Here is a 19199-nt window from a genome sequence, read left to right as displayed (position 1 = left end):
TGCCCCACAGCCAGCTCAGTTGTCGGCAGGGGACACTTGGACGTTTATCCGGGAGCCCCCAGGACCCTTGGGCACCATCCTGACCCCACAGGCCCTCCACTGGAGCTGGACAGGGTGTGGATAGGGGAATGGACACATCTTCCCCTCCACTGACCAGGGCCCCTAGTTGTAAAACCAGCATAAGGGCCACAGGAAATCATCAGATCCCAGCCCAGCCACCCAGACCCCAAGACCCATCCGCGCATGGATCCATCTGGTACAGGTGCCCAACACCCCCCACTACCTCCCGCCATTCCGGCGGGGCTGCCACGGTGACCCCAAGGCCGTGAGTGTGCTCTGTTGGGACCTCCCCTCCCCGCCACCCCCTGCCCCCGCCCACTTGGTCTCCAGGCTTGGAGGGCTGTTCTGGAGGCATGAACTGCCCAGGGACCCACACCTGGCATCCTGAGTCAGAAGGGATGAGGCCCGTCCACCTCCAGGGCCGCTGCTCCCAGAGCCCCGCGTAGGGGGTGGGGGCTCTAGGGAGGAGGGAGACAGCGGGCTGGATGGGCCCCGCGACCGCGGAGGCGGGACTCGGGCAGTTCCGGGCAGTGGGGAGGCTGTCCTGCAGGCCTGCCTGCCTCTGCCCAGGCGGGGCGCTGGCCCAGGTGAGGCCCCTGGCGCCTGGCCCGGGTCCCCAGGCTCTGCGCCTGGAGGAGGAGTCCCAGTATCAGGCAGACGCCAGGGTTTCTCTGGCAACATCAGGGCGGCTTCCCTCCCAGCCTGGCGCCCGGCCTCCCGCAGGCCCAGAGGCCTGGGTGCCCTGGCCCCCGCGCTCCGCTTGCCGCCCGCTTCTGGGCCACGGCCCTCCCAGCCTTCCAGCGGGTGAGTCCTTGGGGGCTCCGCCTGGGCCCCGCCCAGACTTCCCAGGCCCTTCTTCCCGGGCTGGGCCGAGTGCAGGCCAGCTCCCCTCCTCCGCCCTGCTCCCCAGGAGGGGTCTTCGTGCCTGCGGCCCCTGCTGAGGACTGAGGGCTTCCTGGGGGCCGGGCCAGGCTGGGCGAGTCACGTGCACGGCCTCCTGTCCGGGGTCGCTGGGCGCTCCTGGTCTCGGAGGGAGGTGGTGCCCAGGGCAGGTCTCTGGGCTGTGTGACCGTGGGCACGGTGACAGCGCCAGCTCACCCGGGGGACACGCTGGGCCTGTGTGTCATGGGGGTGTGGTGTGTGTCTGTGTGTGATGTGTGTTGTATGTCTGAGGTGTGTGTTGTGTGTCTGTATGTGATGTGTGTGTGTGTCTGTATGTGTGTTGTGTGTCTGTGTGTGAGGTGTGTGTCTGTGTGTGTTGTGTGTTGTGTGTCTGTGTGTGAGGTGTGTGTCTGTGTGTGTTGTGTGTCTGTGTGTGAGGTGTGTGTTGTGTGTCTGTGTGTGTCTGTATGTGACATGTGTGTTGTGTGTCTGTATGTGAGGTGTGTGTTGTGTGTCTGTGTGTGAGGTGTGTGTGTTGTGTGTCTGTATGTGAGGTGTGTGTCTGTGTGTGGGGTGTGTTGTGTGTCTGTGTGTGAGGTGTGTGTCTGTGTGTGGGGTGTGTTGTGTGTCTGTGTGTGAGGTGTGTGTCTGTGTGTGGTGTGTGTTGTGTGTCTGTGTGTGAGGTGTGTGTCTGTGTGTGGTGTGTGTCTGTGTGTGGTGTGTATCTGTGTGTGTTGTCTGTATCTGAGGTGTGTGTCTGTGTGGGGTATCTGTGTGTGTTGTCTGTATCTGAGGTGTGTGTCTGTGTGGTGTGTGTGATGTGTGTCTGTGTGTGGTGTGTGTTGTATGTCTGTGTGTGAGATGTGTGTTGTGTGTCTGTGTGTTGTGTGTCTGTGACGTGTGGTTGTGTGTCTGTGTGAGGTATGTGTTGTGTGTCTGTGTGTTGTATGTCTGTGTGTGAGGTGTGTGTTGTGTGTCTGTGTGTTGTGTGTCTGTATGTGAGGCATGTGTTGTGTGTCTATGTGAGGTGTGTCTGTATGTGAGGTGTGTGCTGTGTCTGTGTGTGAGGTGTGTGTCTGTGTGTGTTGTGTGTGTGTGGTATGTGTTGTATGTCTGTGTGTTGTGTGTCTGTATGTGAGGTGTGTGTCTGTGTGTGGTGTGTCTGTATGTGAGGTGTGTGTCTGTGTGTGGTGTGTATCTGTGTGTGGTGTGTGTTGTATGTCTGTGTGTGAGGTGTGTGTTGTGTGTCTGTGTGTTGTGTGTCTGTATGTGAGGTGTGTCTGTTGTGTGTCTGTATGTGAGTTGTGTGTCTGTGTGTGGTGTGTGTTGTGTGTCTGTGTGTGTGCTGTGTGTCCGGGTGTATGGCGGTTGGCCGAGGGGACGCATGTGTCTCTGAGCCTCAGGGCAAGCTGTCTGCAGGTCACGTCCCGATGGGCCCCACGTCCCGATGGGCCCGGGCCTGGCTCAGCCTCGGGCCGGCCTCCTGCAGCCTCCCGGCCCCCCGGCCCTCAACCCCCCCGGCCGGCTCCTTTGGAGACTCTCGGGCCCCTCGTCCCAGGGCTGGGCCGGCGGCCGGCAGGTGCCATGGAGACGTGCAGGGCCGTGTCCACCGTTGCGGCTGCGCCTCCTCTGTGGTCTCTGCCCGGGGCCCCGGGGTGTGGGTGTGGTGGACCGAGGGCCGCAGCCTGCTCGGGCTTGCTCGGGCGGGCGGTCCTGGGGCCGCAGCGGGGACAGTAAACAGCGCGGCTGTTTAGAGCAGAGTCAGGCCGGCTTCCAGGAGACAGCGCCAGCTACAGCGGGCTGCGGGGGCAGTGGGGGGTGGTTCCGGTGACCCCCAGCCAGGGACAGCCCCTGGTGGCCGCGAGGGACGGAACCAGCTGCTCGGGCGCGGCACCGCTTTCTGGCCTGGCTTCAGGAGGGGCGGGCACGGCAGGGGGCCTGGGCTGGGCCGAGTGCGGACAGAGCGTCTGGCTCTCCCTTCTCAGCCGGTGCCCGGCCTGGGGGGCGGGCGCTGAGTACCAGCTGTCTTCTGACACTCATGAGAGCCCCACTGAATGAAGCTGCTGTTGTGCCCACTTTGCTGATGAGCAGACTGAATGCCCTGCCTGAGGTCACCAGTGGGTACCTGGCGAGTCTGGAGTCAGGACCCTACCACCGCACCCACCAGGAGCTGGGCAAGGGGACCCGGGGCCGATGGGCTTGCGCTTTGCACCAGCCCCTCCCAGCCGAGAACCCCATCCCTTGTGAGCCCACCCAGTTCTGATCAGACCCAGCGTGGCCCTGGGGACCCGTGGGTGCTGTCTCTCCCAGCTCCGGGGAAGTGGCCGGTCATAGAGACTCCTGCCCGGCTTCCGGTCCTGCCGGGGCCAGGACACGAGACTGCTGCTGAGCCTCTCTGAGCCACCAGAGCGGGGCTCCTCCCACAGGACCCTCAGCGGGACAGCTGAAATGGGACCCCCACACCTGCACACGGGGCCCGGCCGAGCTGGGGGCTCCAGCAGCCATGAGCATCTGCATTCAGGCCACCCCCATCCCCTAGTCATCCCTGACCTGGGGGAGGGGAAGCAGACAGACAGGGGGCCCCCACTCCCAGGGAGGGGAGGGGATCTTCTCAGAGAGTGCATCAGGCCGGCAGGAGCCGGGGAGGGGTCAGGAGGGCGGGCTGCGGGGCCCCACACGGACGGAGGGGCTCAGCTGAGATGCTGCAGGGCACGTCTGGGGGGGAGGCCAGCTTTCCGCCCCCCACCACCACCTCTGCCCAGCGGCCTTCTTGGAGCCGCACAGAACGCGACCCCAGGGGGAGCTGACACCACCACTCACGGCCATCCAGCTGCAGCCCAGCATGGAGCCTGCTGGCTGCCCCCATAGGGACGAGCGATGTGGCGTGCGGGGGTGACCGGAGCAGGTGTCCCTGGGCAGGGAGTGGCCTGTCTTCCCCAGTGAGCGGCTGTGTCTGGAAGGGGCTCTGCAGCTGGGTGGGCAGGAGGAGAGGGAACCTGCTCCGGGCTTGTCACAGCTCACAGGGTGACAGAGGCCACTGGGTTTGATTCCCAGTTCACCCCACATTCGTGGCTAGGATTGTGCTTTTATTGCCAGTAGCCCTGGTGGCTCGAGAGGTAAAGAATCTGCCTGCAAAGCAGGAGATGCAGGAGGTTCGATCCCTGGGTCGAGAAGATTCCCCTGGGGAAGGAAATGGCAACCCACTCCAGTGTTACCGCCTGGAGAATCCCAGGGACGGAGGAGCCTGGCGCACTACAGTCCGTGGGGTCGCACAGAGTTGGACATGACTGAGCACGCACATGCATGTAGTACGCACACGGAGGGTTTGAAGTGATTGCCCCACCATGTTTATGACCCAGCTTCTTCCTGGAGAAGTCGGTCTCCGCTGACCACTGGGGGCAGCTTAGTCCCTGCTGGTGGGAACAAGGGGTCACCAGGCTCATCTGTTAGGAGAAACTTATCGTGTTGGGGCTCCTGCCACTTCCCCTTAGGATGACCCTTTCTCTCTGTCCTTCAGAGGGGGCTGGGAGCCCGGAGGACACTGGGAGGATGCCCCCTGCCCCAAGGACCCCAATTAATGGGGAAGACTGAGTGCCTGGTGAAGGGAAGTCGTTCAGCAATGGGGTCAGGCCTCTGCTCGGGTGTGTGATCCTGCAGCCAGAGCGAAGGGGGCCTGGCTTTCATTCTCGCCAAGGTCGCAGGGGGATTTGCCAGGGGGAGGGGGCTCTTTGGGAATGAAGGAGGTGGAGCTGTCTGGGGGTCCTCTCAGCTGTCCAGGCTTTAGGGGCTCTGTGGGGGACACGATGGTCATTCCTGATGATGTCCCCCCGCCACCCGAACTTGCGGCCACGTCCTAAGACCTGCCGCCCCTCCTGCGTGCTGGGCACCGTGCCACGACCCACCGCGTCCTGCCGCCCTCCTGGAAGGGCCTGCTGTCCTGTGCAGACCTGGGTCAGGGTCCCGGGGCCCCAGCCACTTGCAAGCATCCTGAATCTATTTCAGCTTCACCAGGCAAAGTCCCCAGTGGAGCGGGCCAGCCTGGGCAGGGCGGGACTCCGGGCCAGGGGCACGGGCCAGAGCTGACCCCACGGGGCTGCCGACTGGGGAACCTGACTGCAGAGGGATGCCGTCTTTCTGGGCCACCAGTGTGCTTTGAGGGCCCCAGGGCTGGAGGCTGGATCTGGGGTCCGGGCGGCTCTGTACCCGCCCCAACCCAGTGCAATGGCAGGGGAGGTTAAGTTGGGGCAGAGCAGGGGCACCAGGCGGGGTCCGTCCCGGGCCACTCCCGCGCCGACTGGCAGTGCAACCTGGGGCTGTGTCCCGGTGACCAGAGCCCCGCCCCGCGTCCTGCCCAGACAGCAGCGTCTCCAGGTGTCCCTGGTTCTCCAGGGCGGGTCCCTTAGAAGGAACCTCTAGGACAGCTCTCCATTCTCCATGCCTGCCTGGAATTAGGGGGCCTGGGGGTCTTTGGATGCAGACCTCCCCACTTTCTTAGGGACCATTCTGGAAGGAGTGCCTTCAGGGCTATTGCTAACGCTGATAAATATCGAAGCCCCTCAGCCATTCCCAGACGGACTGCTGGTGAGTGCTGGCCGCTCTGCAGGGCCCTGCTTTGGGGGTGAACTCACCAGAGCTCACAATACCCAGGGGCGGGGGTGGGGTCTCCGGTCGCCCGAGGTTACCTGCCGGCTAGGGCGGAGCTGGCTTTGAACCAGCTCTCCTCCTGGGGGACCATGCCGAGCCCAGGGCCAGCAGACCGCAGAGCCCGCGTCCTTCCCACTGTGCCGCCCCACCAGACTCGTCGAGCAGGTGACGGGAAGACCGCTGGAGGTGGCCAGGTGGGGACGCTCAGGCCTCCGCAGCAACCATTTCTATGGTCAAAGGGGTGCGCTGAGCCTGTGCCGGAGAGCGGGATACCAGGCCCACTTCCCTGGACCAGTTCCCAGAAGCCAAAGTGTCAGGGCCGGGGCTCTTAGCCCCTCGCCCAGCTGCTGGCGACGTGCCCCGGGCTGGCTCCTCTCCTGTGCCCGGACCCTCAGGCTGACCCCAGCCCGGAGCTGACCCTTGAGCCCGACACCTGCGTGCAGCGGAGCCCACGCCTGGCCCCAGCCCCTCACGTCGTCCCTGCTCTGGCCCAGGCCGAGCCTGACCCCAGCCCAGGCCAGCTCACCACGTGCTGCAGCCGCTGGCCCTGGCACCCTAGGAGGACTGGGGTGGGCGTGCCGCCTGGGGTCCCAGCAGGGGATGCAGGCCCGCTCTCTGTTGCTGCGTGACACGGGGTTATTATGCTGTCATGAGGTCGCCCGGAATTCTCACCCTCCACTGAGGGTCAGTGCATCGGGAAGCCCCCCGCCCCAGGCTTTTGTCAGTCCAGGGCCTGGGAGCCCACTGTGCCCACCCTGTTTCCATGACCGTCCTGAGAGTTTCCAGCATGGGCCAGGGGCCCGGGACAGGCCAGCCCAGGGAGCCAGGCAGCGGCCAGCTCACCTTAAGCTGGGGAGGATGCTGGGCGGCCGAGCGTGGGGCTGTGGGCCCGGGGCTGCCCCGTGAAAGCACCATCTGGCCCCAGGGCAGGCGGTGACGGAGGCTCAGCAGCTCCGCCTTCGCTCCCGGCCCTGCTGCCATGTCCGCCTCAGTCATGGTGCTGCTGCCCGCCTGCCAGGGGCACGTGATCCAGCCCCACCCTAAAGAGAGCCAGAGGCAGTGCCCCGTCTCCCTCGGGGCCCCGGGGGGACCGGCGTTCCGGAGGGCCAGCACCAAGTCCGGCCGTGTTTGTGCCGACTTAGGTGCGCATGCCGGCTCGTGGATGTTGAGGTGCCGTCAGGGAGGTGGCCACGCCTTCCCTGGAGGGCGGCCGCGGTGGTGTGGGGAGCGAGGTCATGGGCCAGGGTGCTTCTGTGTGCCTCTCCCTGAGTCTGTAAATTGGGCTGATGGTGGTGCCAACCTGAAAGGGGTGTGGCTGGGATCCGAGAGAGAGCATCACTGCCCTGCCCCCCACAGAGGGGGCTGCATTTTACTGTCCCCTCATCCCTTTCTCCAGAGATCGAGCCCCTGGTGGCTTAGATGGTTAAGTGTCTGCCCGCAATGTGGGAGAGCTGGGTTCGATCCCAGGGTTGGGAAGAATGGCACCCCACTCCAGTACTCTTGCCTGGAAAATCCCATGGATGGAGGAGCCTGGTAGGCTACAGTCCACGGGGTCGCAGACAGTTGGACATGACTGAGTGACTTCACTTTCACCTTTCATCCCCTTCTCGGTCTGAGACAGGAAAACAGGGAGCGGGAGGGTGCTGGGGGTGTGTGCGGGGGGTGCATGTGAGACATTTTGCTCAGCACCACCGTGTCTCTGCACCTGACAGGTTGTGTCTGCCTCTCTCCCCCAAGGGAAGGCAGGCTCTGTCCACTGGCAGCCGAAGATGATGCCATGGAGGCTGTGAGGTGGCCCGAGCCCCCCCGGCAGGCAGGCGCCCTGAGGGGATCTCCCCCCACAGCCTGGTCTGACTACACTGAGGAGCCCGGCCGCCGGAGGCAGGCCTGCAGCGTCCCCATGTGGTTGGCCGACGAGGAGGCCAAGGATGGGGACAGCTCCGTGTCATCGGGCCGCCTCTCCGGCTCGTCGGGGGGCCACGAGTCGTGCACCCCGCCCCACAGGACTTGGACCGAGAGGGCCCCCCAGGTGCCGAGGCCCCCGCGGCAGCCGAGAGAGAGCAACCCCCGACTGGAGCAGCTGCGGGACAAGATCCGGGCCCAGGCCCAGCGGCAGGCGAGCTGTGCCTCGCTGGGCACCTCGACACCCTCCAGCGCCTCACACCTCTACAAAGCCCCCACGCCAGCGCCCCAGAGGAAGGCCCGAAAGCCGCCAAACCCCCCTCCAGCCCCGGCCTACCCAGGTCAGTGGGGCGGCTCTCCCCGGAGAGGGACAGGCAGGGAGAAGGGAGAGAGCGATGAGGTTGGGCTGCCGCAGGCCAGGCCGTGCAGGGCACTGGGCGGCCCCGCCTGGGCTGGCGGCCCCTGGGAGGCTGGGGCAGTGTGCCCTTCAGCCCTAGAGAGTCTCGGAGCCTGGGAAGCTGAGTGGAGATAGAGCCCTCCCGGGGCTGCATTCGAGCTGGGTTTAAGCACGAAGCGTTGACTCATCCAGGAGATGGAGACAGCCTGGTGGAAACAAGAGGGAGGGTGGGTGCAAGGGCAGGTACAGGCAGGCTGGAGGGTGTGCGAGGGGCGTGGATGGGAGGAAGGCCTCCAGAAGGCCCCCGAGGGGAGACTGCACCCTCAAACCAAGGGGACCTTTCCTTGGACATTTCTTCACGGGCTCACAGTCCTCACGATGCCCCTTCTCGTGGCTCAAGCATTCTGTCTGTGCTGGGCTTAGTCGCTCAGTCGTGTCCGACTCTGCAGCCCCACAGACTGCAGCCCGCCAGGCTCCTCTGTCCACGGGGATTCTCCAGGCAAGAGTGCTGGAGTGGGTTGCCATGCCCTCCTCCAGGGGATCTTTCCAAGCCAGGGATGGATCCCAGTCTCTCGCACTGCAGGCGGATTCTTGACCAGCTGAGCCACCAGGGAAGCCAAGGCCTGGGACGTGGACTGTACGGTCCGCGGGGTCACAAAGAGTCAGACAGAGCGACTTTCACTTTTCCTTTCGCTTCAGGCATCCTGAGTGGGACTGAAAGTGGAGTCGAAGAGAAGGCGACCCCCGGCCAGGGGCGTGAGACCTCCCGGGCCTCCCAGCACCAGGCCTCAGGTGAGTGGCCCTGTGGGCAGCCATCCCAGCGCCCCCGCCCCCCTGGACCCTCAGCCCAGGTGTGAGCAGCATATGGTTCTGGAGCCGGCAGTCTCCAGGCATCCTCTCTCTCACCCTGTGGGATTGGCTCCGTTACCTCCCCACTCACCGAGGAGGATACTGAGGGTCAGAGAGGACCCCAGCTGTGAAGGGGCCAAGCAGGGATTTGCTCTCAGCCTGCCATTCTCTGGAGCCCGCTTTCCAGTCACCAGGGAAGGAATCCAGACGGGTTCTGCAGGGCAGGCTGGGGCTCGAAGCACAGGGCCCTGGGCAGGGACATCCGTTGCTGAGGTGCTCTGCCCAGCATGCTCACAGGCCGGCCACAGTCTGGGCTTGAGGCCGTTCAGCTCCCCTCAGTTCCTGGGCTTGCTGGTCTGTTCTGCAGGCAGGAGGCATTGCCGACCTGCCCCACAGATGACCTTGCCCAGCCTGGGAGAAGCTGAAGGGTTGACAGTGGGTTGGCAGACCTCCAGATGGGGGAGGAAGGGTCCCGGGGCCCGGGGAACCAGTAGACTCTGGCTCACTCAGCAGGAAGGAGGGGTGAGTCTGAGTTGGGGGGGTGGACTGGAGCTGCTCCCAGGGCTAAAGAACCTTGGCATCACCGTCGTAGGACAGTTGGAAGGTTCTGGGCAGGGAGGCCTTGGCAGGTCTGGGCTTTGACTGCTTGGTCAGTTTGTGGGGTGGGCACCGGGTGGAGGGGCCGTCTCTATGGTCCAGCAGGATTCTGGAGACCCCAGAAAGGGACAGGGAGAGGCCTCAGGAGCTGAGGTCAGGCTGCCCGGAAGGCCCGAGGCTCTGGGGGTCTCTGGCCAGGGTTTTCAAGAGTCAGGCCCTCAGGGCTCCGTCACCTATCCTAGTGGTGCTGTGATGAGTAGGGTGGGATGAGGGTTGGTCGACACTTGAGTCTACATCCTCTGGCTGGCAGCCACAGACTGGCTTCCGGTCTGCCCAGCCAGAGGTGCGAGCCCAGTGCAGCCCCAGGTAGAGTGAGGGGCACCGGCCGCATGAAGCCAAGAGGCAGAGCCTCTCTCTGACCCAGCTCTGGCCTGATCGTGGACCCTGGCGGCTTCCCGGAAGTGGTGGTAGCTCACGTGAACTCTCTGGTCTCTCCCCTTGGGGACAGAGGACCTCGATGGCCTAGGCTCGTCCAGCAGGTCATTGTCCCCGTCCCCCCACACGGAGGCCGCTGGGGCCTATTGGCTAAAATCATGACCCGGCCACTGGTGTCTCAGGGAGCTCAGTGCCCCGTGATGTCGGTCACCAGCTCCTCCTCGTTTTAGAATCCTCTGGAAGCAGGGCATGGGTCAGGGCCTGGGTCTTTTTTTTTTTAATTGTGGCAAAATACACATAAATTTAGAGATGCAGGTTTGATCACTGGATTGGGAAGATCCCTCTGGAAGTAGGAAATGGCAACCCACTCCAGTACTCTTGCCTGGGAAATCCCATGGACAGAGGAGCTTGGCGGGCTACAGTCCGTGGAGTCTTAGAGTCGGACACGACTGCACACTCGCGCATACACACACACACAGAGTTTACCATTTTTACTGTGTTTATGTACAAAGTTACTTTGTTTCCAGGGGGTTGACCCCTCTAGGGACTTCATGTGAGTGAAATCCTACAGGGTTTGTCCTTTCCTGTGAACCTGGGGCTTGAGGCCGCTCCTGCAGGGGTGGGTGGAGGGGTGGGTGGTTGTTGGGGTCCTTTAATGGACCGGAACCTTGTGGTGCGGAGTTGACGATAAGAAAGTGAAAGAGAGAAAGAGAGAGAGAGAGACAAAAAAGACCCGGGGACCTAAGCTCTGATGGAGCAAAGGTGCTTTAATGATTTTTCTATGAGTATATATAGGCTGCAGTACAAGAAACTTCTTTCGGGAATGATAGAGATCAGAAAACCAAATGTACAGCAACTGTTACCACAAGGTCAGGAGACAATCCATATCTCAAGAAAGGGGAAGGAGATTAAGCTGTTTTGTCCTAAGGAGAATGTTTGCTAAAGGAGACTCATGCTTGCCTCACATAATGACCTCAGTCCCTGGGAGCAGCGTGCTGTTCCGCTTGAAGAGGGACAAAGGACTCATGAGAGACAGCACGTAGGAATCCTCCCGTCAAACAGTCCCTGACAATTCCCCCTTATTTATTTATAATATTTGTAAGAAGAGTTTTGACCTTCAGAGTTTATTTAGTTTTGACAATCTTTGCATGAAGGCAACAGTAGACAACAAATATAATTGTTAAGACAATCACCAAAATTATGGTTTCATATCCAATGCTATGAGTAAGACTTTGAAACCATCCACGTGGGTCTAGCCCAGATAATTGATCAGCCAATTGTTTAGCTAAAGTTTCCATATCAATGGAAGAGGGCAGATTATTAGAAAAGGTTTCAAATTTTTCTTTTTGTAATAATTGTACATTTAGAGAGGCGTTATCATGTATGTTTTGTAAATGAAACTTGATTTGTTCCCAGTTGTAGGCACTATTATTAAAATGAACAGGAGTAACACAAAATTGAGTAGAATGCCAGTCACATTTTAGCATCACCTGTTTTTGTACATCTGTTAATTGATCTCTAACCCATTCGATGGCTGTTTTCAGTTCCTGTATTTCTTTTTGAATATCTTCATTTATTTGAGACTGAGTGGCCCACATAGTATGAGCATTTTTAGTCTAATTTTGGATAAAATTATGTGTTTGAATTGAGGTTTGTAAAGTAACGCTGGTGATGACAGCAATGGTGCAAATAGTTATTAATCTTATAATGCCAAAAATCAGCCGTCTAATGAATCGTTTACATCGCTAGAGCAATTTAGTAAGCAACCGGGAAGCAAGTCCAGCCATGGGACCTTCTTCCCAGGGCGGTTGGAGATTTATTGGTAACCATAGACTACGTCGAGATCGAAGAATTAAAAGAGAATCATATCTTAAGGAAATAGAGGAGTTAAGACAAGTATATAACCTGCAATTTATGCAAGTTACAAAACGTATAGTCTTATTGAATTGTAAGTTTCCTATAGCTATAACAAAAGGAAATGGAACATAGGCTTGTATAAAATATGATCGATTATAGTGAAAGAAATAATTGCTATAGCTATGATTGGTCTCTGTGGAATGTCTGGTCTAAGTCCCAAGTTCTTCGGTGTTTGCAGCAAGTTTTCAGATGTCCCGTTGTTTAGGCCCAATCTGTTTATCAAAGATGATTTGAGGACGAGGTGGGGGCCATTTCATCGTCAAGCTAGCCAAGAAGTCCTCTGTCATGGTAATGTTCTATTGTAGTATTAGTAACCTTCCATGTTACTTGAGTAATATAATCATACATAGTATTGTTAATATCATCTGAGCAGTTCAATAACCACATACTATGGGTTCCCCAACTGACAATTGTATGATTAGCTATAAACATTAATTTTGCTGATTTGGCCTGACATTTGTCCCAATGATCAGGAATATATTTAAAGTTCTTATTAGTAAACCCTTGGCATGTTGTTTTTTGTTTTTTCCCTAATTCTTTCCCTAAAGTTTCAGTAGTATAAACATGGTTTACTGACAAAGAAAGGGCAGTAAATAATCTAAGTAGTGTCTGAAAATCTTTTTCTGGAGTCAGGACGAAAGCCCAAGTTTGTCGACTAACGTTTATACATAATTCTGTTGGGCCCATACATAAAGGAAGGACTTCATAACCTAGAACGATATTAATTAGTTTTTCTTTTTCTTTAGGATGAGAGGGCCCCTCCAGTTCCAAGGAGTGTTGACTCATTAGTGGATGTGATTGGTTTTATATCTGTCTATTTTACAACCTACAATAAAAAAGGGGGGTTAGGTATATAAGCCCAGTAAGTGTGATCAATCAGGTCAGCCTGAGCGGGGGAAGCAAAAGCAAGCAAAGCAAGCATAGCGAAGAAAAATATTTTTAGGATTCTGAGGCATTCCCTGTTGAGAAATCAGGTTTTTAGTTTAGTTAGTAAGGGTTTTTATCTGTCCCCAAGTAGGGAGATCATAAGGTCGATGACGTCGAGTGCGGCGTTTTTTTTGGAAATTTTTAATGTCGCCATGGCTTATATTGGAATTTTTTCTTTTTGGGTTTTTTTGCTGTTTTATCTCTAGTCTGAATGCTGGGGGCCCCCTTAGGTTGAATCTTTTGAAGAGGAAGTCATGTGAGTTCGTTGGATCTATCTGGAGAAATAGAAGCATATCCTTTCCCTGTAAGATTAGTTTTTTAGATTTCTATTGATTAGTTAACCCATCTTGATATCAAATGGGCAAAGGAAAGAAAGTGTCCTATAATGTTTTAAAACTTCTTTTTTTGTTTGTTTGTTTTTTGCTTTTGTCAAAACATCTCTTTGTGGTAAGTTTAAAAACTATAAAACAAATAAGGCTATATTAACAATAGTTATAAAAAGAGAGGAAAGCGATAATGATGAAAACATTTTTAGGAAATATTTCAGTCCAAAAGAAAAAAAAATCATTCAGAAATCTGTTTGGGACTGGTATTTGGCTGTGGTTTGTGTTATTTGGGGCAAAGGATTAGGAGTAACCATTCAAATATTTTTTCCTAAGTGAAATTATTGAAAATGTGATGCAGAACAACTTGACAAATGAAATGTTGCTCACATCCAAATATATTTGACCTTGTCCTTGAAAAAGAAATGCAGCTTAGCAACTGTTGAATCTCACTGTTTAGTGTGTTAAAGAGGATGACTACACTTCTAAGACAGACTTGAAAAGAAGGCAAACATTTCACATTTTTGATATTTTTAGGAACAAATAATTTATTCGGGAAATGGTGTCTTTTTTTTTTTATGCCATTTTCGCCGTGCTTTAAGAATCCTACACATTGGGAACAGAAATAGTCATACCAACAATAGTTATAGGCTTAAAGACTACATCACACCAGAATCTAGCAAAGTTTGCTCTGGACAAGGAAGACAAAAGTGTTCCTGTGTATTTTTTTTTATTCAATTTTTTATTTGTAGCTACAGTGTGTAATGTGTTTGTCCAATCATGTCTTGTGTTTGTGGACTATGAGGAATGTCTGCAATCTGTTTAATAGAGAATGAATGTAAAAATTGTTTGAACTGCTTAGAAATATAGGCAGAGTCATTGTCTGTTTTTATAGAATTAGGTGTTCTCATTATTGTGAAGTAAGTTGATAGGTGGGTTATAACATGTTGTGTAGTCTTACCTTAGAGAGGTGTTGCCCCTAGAAAAGAAGAATTTGTATTGATCGAGACATGTAAGAAGGAAGAGGAAGAAAGTTCAGGACAATGAGTTACATCAATTTGCCATAAAATTTTCTTTCATTTGTCATAAGCCTTTTTAAAATTCTAGCACTAAATATCTTTAAAAGTTAAAAGGCCAAAACAAAGTATGATAGCATAATAAACAAATCCAATGTTTATTTTAAATAAACATACCATACTTTGTGGTTTTCATTGTGATCCACCCAAGCATTTTAACTGCATTTTTTAATATAGTTGCAGTCTGAATGTATCTGCTGACCAAAGTTAATTCTGTTAAATATTGTTTTTTTAGAATTTTTCTCTTGTTTCCAATTTGGTTTAATTTGGAGAAAGAACATTTGCTGTAGCTAGAACGACAATGAAAAACTAGTCTAGTAAAGTTTATGTAAATACCACTTTATTCTATAATAAATGTTTTAACAATTAAAAAAATATTTTTGTATTTATCATTTTATTTGCCATTTCTTATATCTTTCTATTAAAAGCATATATTTTACTTTTCTATAGCAACCATGAAATGTCTTGTATGTTAGCATTTTATAGACCGTTGAACATATTTCTCAAATCATATTATATTATATATATATATCCATTTATATATAAATATATATTTATATTCATTAACAACTCAAAATCTCTTTAGCTCTTTTGCAAGAAAAACCCCTTTTAAGAGTAAGCCAATGTTCAGCAATTAACGCTTCAAAATCTTACTTCATTTGGAAATGACCCAGCCATTCAACAAACTTCTACTACTTAGTTCAGCACAACTCTAGAAACCTAAGTCACTCTAATCCCAAGAGACGGCTCTAGATTATAGATAATAGATCATTCTATCAAAAATACAATTATTTTTAAGAGCTTATCTAAAAGTTTTTATCTCATCTATATATTTGTGTGTGTGTGTATATATATATATATATATATATAAAGAGTTACCTTTTTGTTGACAAACTTAGTTTACCTTAAACCAAGGCATAATAAAAGTATTATATAATGTTGATAACTCAAGACATGTCCCAACTAGATTAACAAATAATTATATTTAAATCACATTCACATTTAAATAAACATTATACCCAACATTGAACACCCTTCAGTTTATGTAAAGCTGAATCTAAATAAAGCTCATTAATTCCACACTATCCAAAAACAAAGACATACATTGAGACATAGATAATTTTAGATACATAGGCATAGTTCTCTGTTTGAAATTTAAAATATCTTTTTGTTTTATTTATTTTGAGCTCCACCAATTTGTTAATGGCTGGAGTCCTAGATAGAGTGGGCTGTGTATCTCAAGGACATGATAAGAGTTAACTTAAGGTTTTTTCTTAGGCCTATTTTTGTTTCCCAGGCAGAACTTTAGCTCAAAAAAAAAATATTTTAACAAGTTAACCTTTTCCTAACTGCACACGCAAGAAGAACCGGTTTTGCAATTTCAAAAAATATTTTATTTTCATCAGTTTCTTCCGGAGTCTAAAGAATATCATAGCCATTCAGTGTCAAAAATATCATTTTTCTTTTTTGTAGCTATAGTATATTATTAATGATATATGTATGAGGGAATTGTTGTCACATAGTAAGTAAAGCCTTGGCTACAAAATTTTGACAAATACTAGGACTGTTATGGAGAAGGCAATGGCATCCTATTTCAGTACTCTTGTCTGGAGAATCTTAGAGACGGGGGAGCCTGGCGGGCTGACATCCATGGGGTCGCATGGAGTAGGATACGACCGAAGTGACTTAGCAGTAGCAGTAGCAGGACTTTTAAGCATACCTTGAGGTAACATAGTCTATTGAAATCTTTCATGAGGCCCAATATGATTAGGATAAGGGAGAGAGAAAGTGAATCTCTGCCGGTCTAAAGGGTGTAAAGGTATATTTAAAAAGCAATCTTGTGAATCAGTAATAATAATGTGCCAATTTTGAGGAACAGTAATAGGTGATGGGATCTCTGGTTGCAAAAAAGAGCAAGATTCTTCAATATGTTTCAATTTTAATTGTGTGTTTATAAGTTCTTTAGTAGCTTGTAATTTTTCTTTCATAAGGGGCCATTGCTTTGTCCAAATAGGCTCATAATTTTTCTTAGTTATATTAATAATTGTTTTGTTTGTTAAATGAGCAGTGGCCCCTAGGAAAAATGTGGAATGCATATCTGAGTTTGCCATTGTATAAGTAAGTCCCTTCCTATTAGATTAAAGGGTACATTTATCACATAAGGTTTTAACGTTGCAGGTTGGCCTTCTGGTCCCTCACATGAGTATATTTGAACAATTTGATAAACTTCTTGTACTTTAGTTTGAGAAATTCTTGCAATTTGGCGAGAGACCTTTTGTACAGGCCAGGATTTGGGCCATAAATGTTTGGAAATAATAGTAATATCAGATCCAGTGTCGAGGAGACCAGAAAATCTTTTACCATTAATTTTGATATTTATATTTGGTCGGGCATACTCAGATACTAATGATGTCCACAAAGATTGTTTTTGATCTGTACTTTCAAACCCATCTGTCCATACATTATTAGAGGAATTAATAGAAATGTAAGGTAAAAGAAGTAATTGAGCAATTTTGTCCCCCTTTTTGAATTGCCATAGAATCTGAGATGACATCAGAATTTGAATCTCTCCTTTATAATCTGAATCAATTATTTCAGGGTGAACAGTAATTCCTTTAGAAGTCAGACTAGATCGGCCAAGCAAAAGACCAAAAGTTTGTGGGGGCAGGGGTCCAAAAAGTCTGGTAGGCACTCTAGTAGAGACTGCTTGAGGGTAAGGAAAAAATCATTTAGGGCTGGTATATCGACGGCAGCACTGCTGGATGTTGAGGGTTTGAGGGAAAAGATAGAACTTGCCCCTTTTTAAATGATTTTTATCTCCACAGTTAAAGCATCTTTCATTTTCCTTTCTAAAGGTAGTAGCCATTGCCTCAATCAGCATTTGTATCTTTTGAGTTTCTGATCCTAGATTGCAATAAGCTTTCAAATAATCAATAATAATCTTAGTCTCACAAATTGCAGCTATAGCTCTTTGACATTTTTGATTTGCATTCTCATAAGCAAGTAATTTCTCTAGCTGTTTTTTGGTTTCTTCTCCGATTACAGTATGGGAAATAGCAGCTTCTAATCTAGTTTAAAAATTAGCATAACTTTTCATTAGGTTCCAACAAATGAGAGACTTTTTGGAGTTGTGACTGTTGGCAGAGGAGAAGCATTTGGAGCAGCCGGGGCAGGGCTAGTAAGAAAATTTTGAGATATTTTGTATTGTTTTAATTGGGCCTTTTGTAAAGTTTAATCATTTAATTTATATTTATGTAATAAGTGTTCTGTCTGTTGCTAAATATTGGAAGGGCTAGAATGTTCCTTGAAATGGCAAAATTATAGCTTTAATAAGAGCCCATAGGGGCTAGAGATCAATTGGAATATTTTTTCCTTCTTTGGCTGCTCATTTAACATTTTCTTTGACCTGGAGCCAAATTTCTATATCAAAACTGCATTTATCAGGAAACTAAGGATTATGTTCAACTACTGTTTAAAGGCAAGCCTCTATTCATTGCTGTGAAGCCAGAAGTCCCTGAAATTTAAAAAAATGGTGAAGTAAAGTAGAAAAATAATGGGGCTGGCCAGCCGTTTAACCCATGCCTTAGTACTTACCAACCTCAATAGGTCCCTGAGTCAGTCCGCCCGATATGCCACGTACACCAGGTCCCTGTTCGGGCGCCATTTGTTGGGGTCCTTTAATGGACCGGAACCTTGTGGTGCGGAGTCGACGATAAGAAAGTGAAAGAGAGAAAGAGAGAGAGAGAGACAAAAAAGACCCGGGGACCTAAGCTCTGATGGAGCAAAGGTGCTTTAATGATTTTTCTATGAGTATATATAGGCTGCAGTACAAGAAACTTCTTTCGGGAATGATAGAGATCAGAAAACCAAATGTACAGCAACTGTTACCACAAGGTCAGGAGACAATCCATATCTCAAGAAAGGGGAAGGAGATTAAGCTGTTTTGTCCTAAGGAGAATGTTTACTAAAGGAGACTCATGCTTGCCTCACATAATGACCTCAGTCCCTGGGAGCAGCGTGCTGTTCCGCTTGAAGAGGGACAAAGGACTCATGAGAGACAGCACGTAGGAATCCTCCCGTCAAACATTCCCTGACAGGTGGTGGAGTGCCAAGGCCGGAACCCCGCTGCTCTGCAGAGGCCTGGGAGTCCCTGGGGCCTGACTCTTCTCTTTGCATGCTCCCCGGGTCTCCTGGGGACACGCTGGGCCGGGCCCAGCTCTCACGGCTCACCAGCTGGGTGGGCGTTTGGCGTTTCCCAGATACAGCCCCCACCCAGCAGGCGACAGAGATGAATGAGGTCAAACAGAGCGGGGCCAGGCCGAACACTGGCCTTTGGGCAGTCGGCCCCTGTGCCTGCTGCAGGTCCCCGCCCATCCAGTTGGGGCAGCCCCGCCGTGTCAAGGCCCCTCTGGGTCTGGTGCACACTGCTTTCCTTGAACATTCAGGAAACCAAGATCATGGCTTCCGATCCCATAACTTCATGGCAAATAGAAGGGGGGAAAGTGGAAGCAGTGACAGACTTTATTTTCTTGGGCTCAAAAATCATTGCAGATGGTGACTGCAGTCATGAAATTAAAAGACTCTTGCTTCTTGGAAGGTTTGTCTGTGACAAACCTAGACAGCATATTAAAAAGCAGAGACATCACTTTGCCAACAAAGGTCCATATAGTCAAAGCTATAGTTCCTGTAGTCATGTACGGATATGAGAGTCGGCCCTTAAAGAAGGCTGAGCGCTGAAGAATTAATGCTTTTGAACTGTGTTGCTGGAAAAGACTCTCGAGAGTCTCCTGGACTGTGAGGAGATCAAACCAATCAATCCTAAAGGGAATCAACCGTGAATATTCACTGGAAGGACTGATGCTGAAGCTGAAGCTCCAATATTTCGGAGCTTTCTCTAGTAGCAGTGAGCAGGGGCTACTCTTGACCCAATACTCTGGCCAACTGATGCAAGAGCCGACTCACTGGAAAAGACCCTGATGCTGAGGGCAGGAGGAGAAGGGGGCAACAGAGGTTGAGATGTTAGATAGCATCACTGACTCAGTGGACATGAATTTGAGCACACTCCGGGGGAGAGTGGAGGACAGAGGAGCCTGGCGTGCCGCAGTCCATGGGGTCACAAAGAGTCAGACACGACTGAGCAGCTGAACAACAAGAACCTCTCCCTGATGAGCCGATGTCCCATATGGCTAG

At 51.7% G+C, this 19199-nt stretch overlaps 1 protein-coding gene across 1 annotated transcript in view; it reads left to right on the top strand.

The window, feature by feature from the left end:
- Positions 1-437: 437 nt before the first annotated feature.
- Positions 438-19199, top strand: part of CCDC187 (coiled-coil domain containing 187) — a 61506-nt gene continuing 42744 nt past the window's right edge. Inside the window, exons 1-3 of the mRNA XM_043470011.1 lie at positions 438-864; positions 7299-7829; positions 8585-8677. Coding sequence (XP_043325946.1) covers positions 546-864; positions 7299-7829; positions 8585-8677 — 943 coding nt within the window. The 5' untranslated portion in view covers positions 438-545. The remainder of the gene's footprint in view (positions 865-7298; positions 7830-8584; positions 8678-19199) is intronic.

This window comes from Cervus canadensis, chromosome 5 (genome assembly GCF_019320065.1).
Source record: "Cervus canadensis isolate Bull #8, Minnesota chromosome 5, ASM1932006v1, whole genome shotgun sequence".
In the NCBI taxonomy this organism is placed as follows: Eukaryota; Metazoa; Chordata; class Mammalia; order Artiodactyla; family Cervidae; genus Cervus; species Cervus canadensis.
The sequence above is the reverse complement of the archived record's forward strand: the minus strand, read 5'-3'. Positions and strand labels throughout refer to the sequence as shown.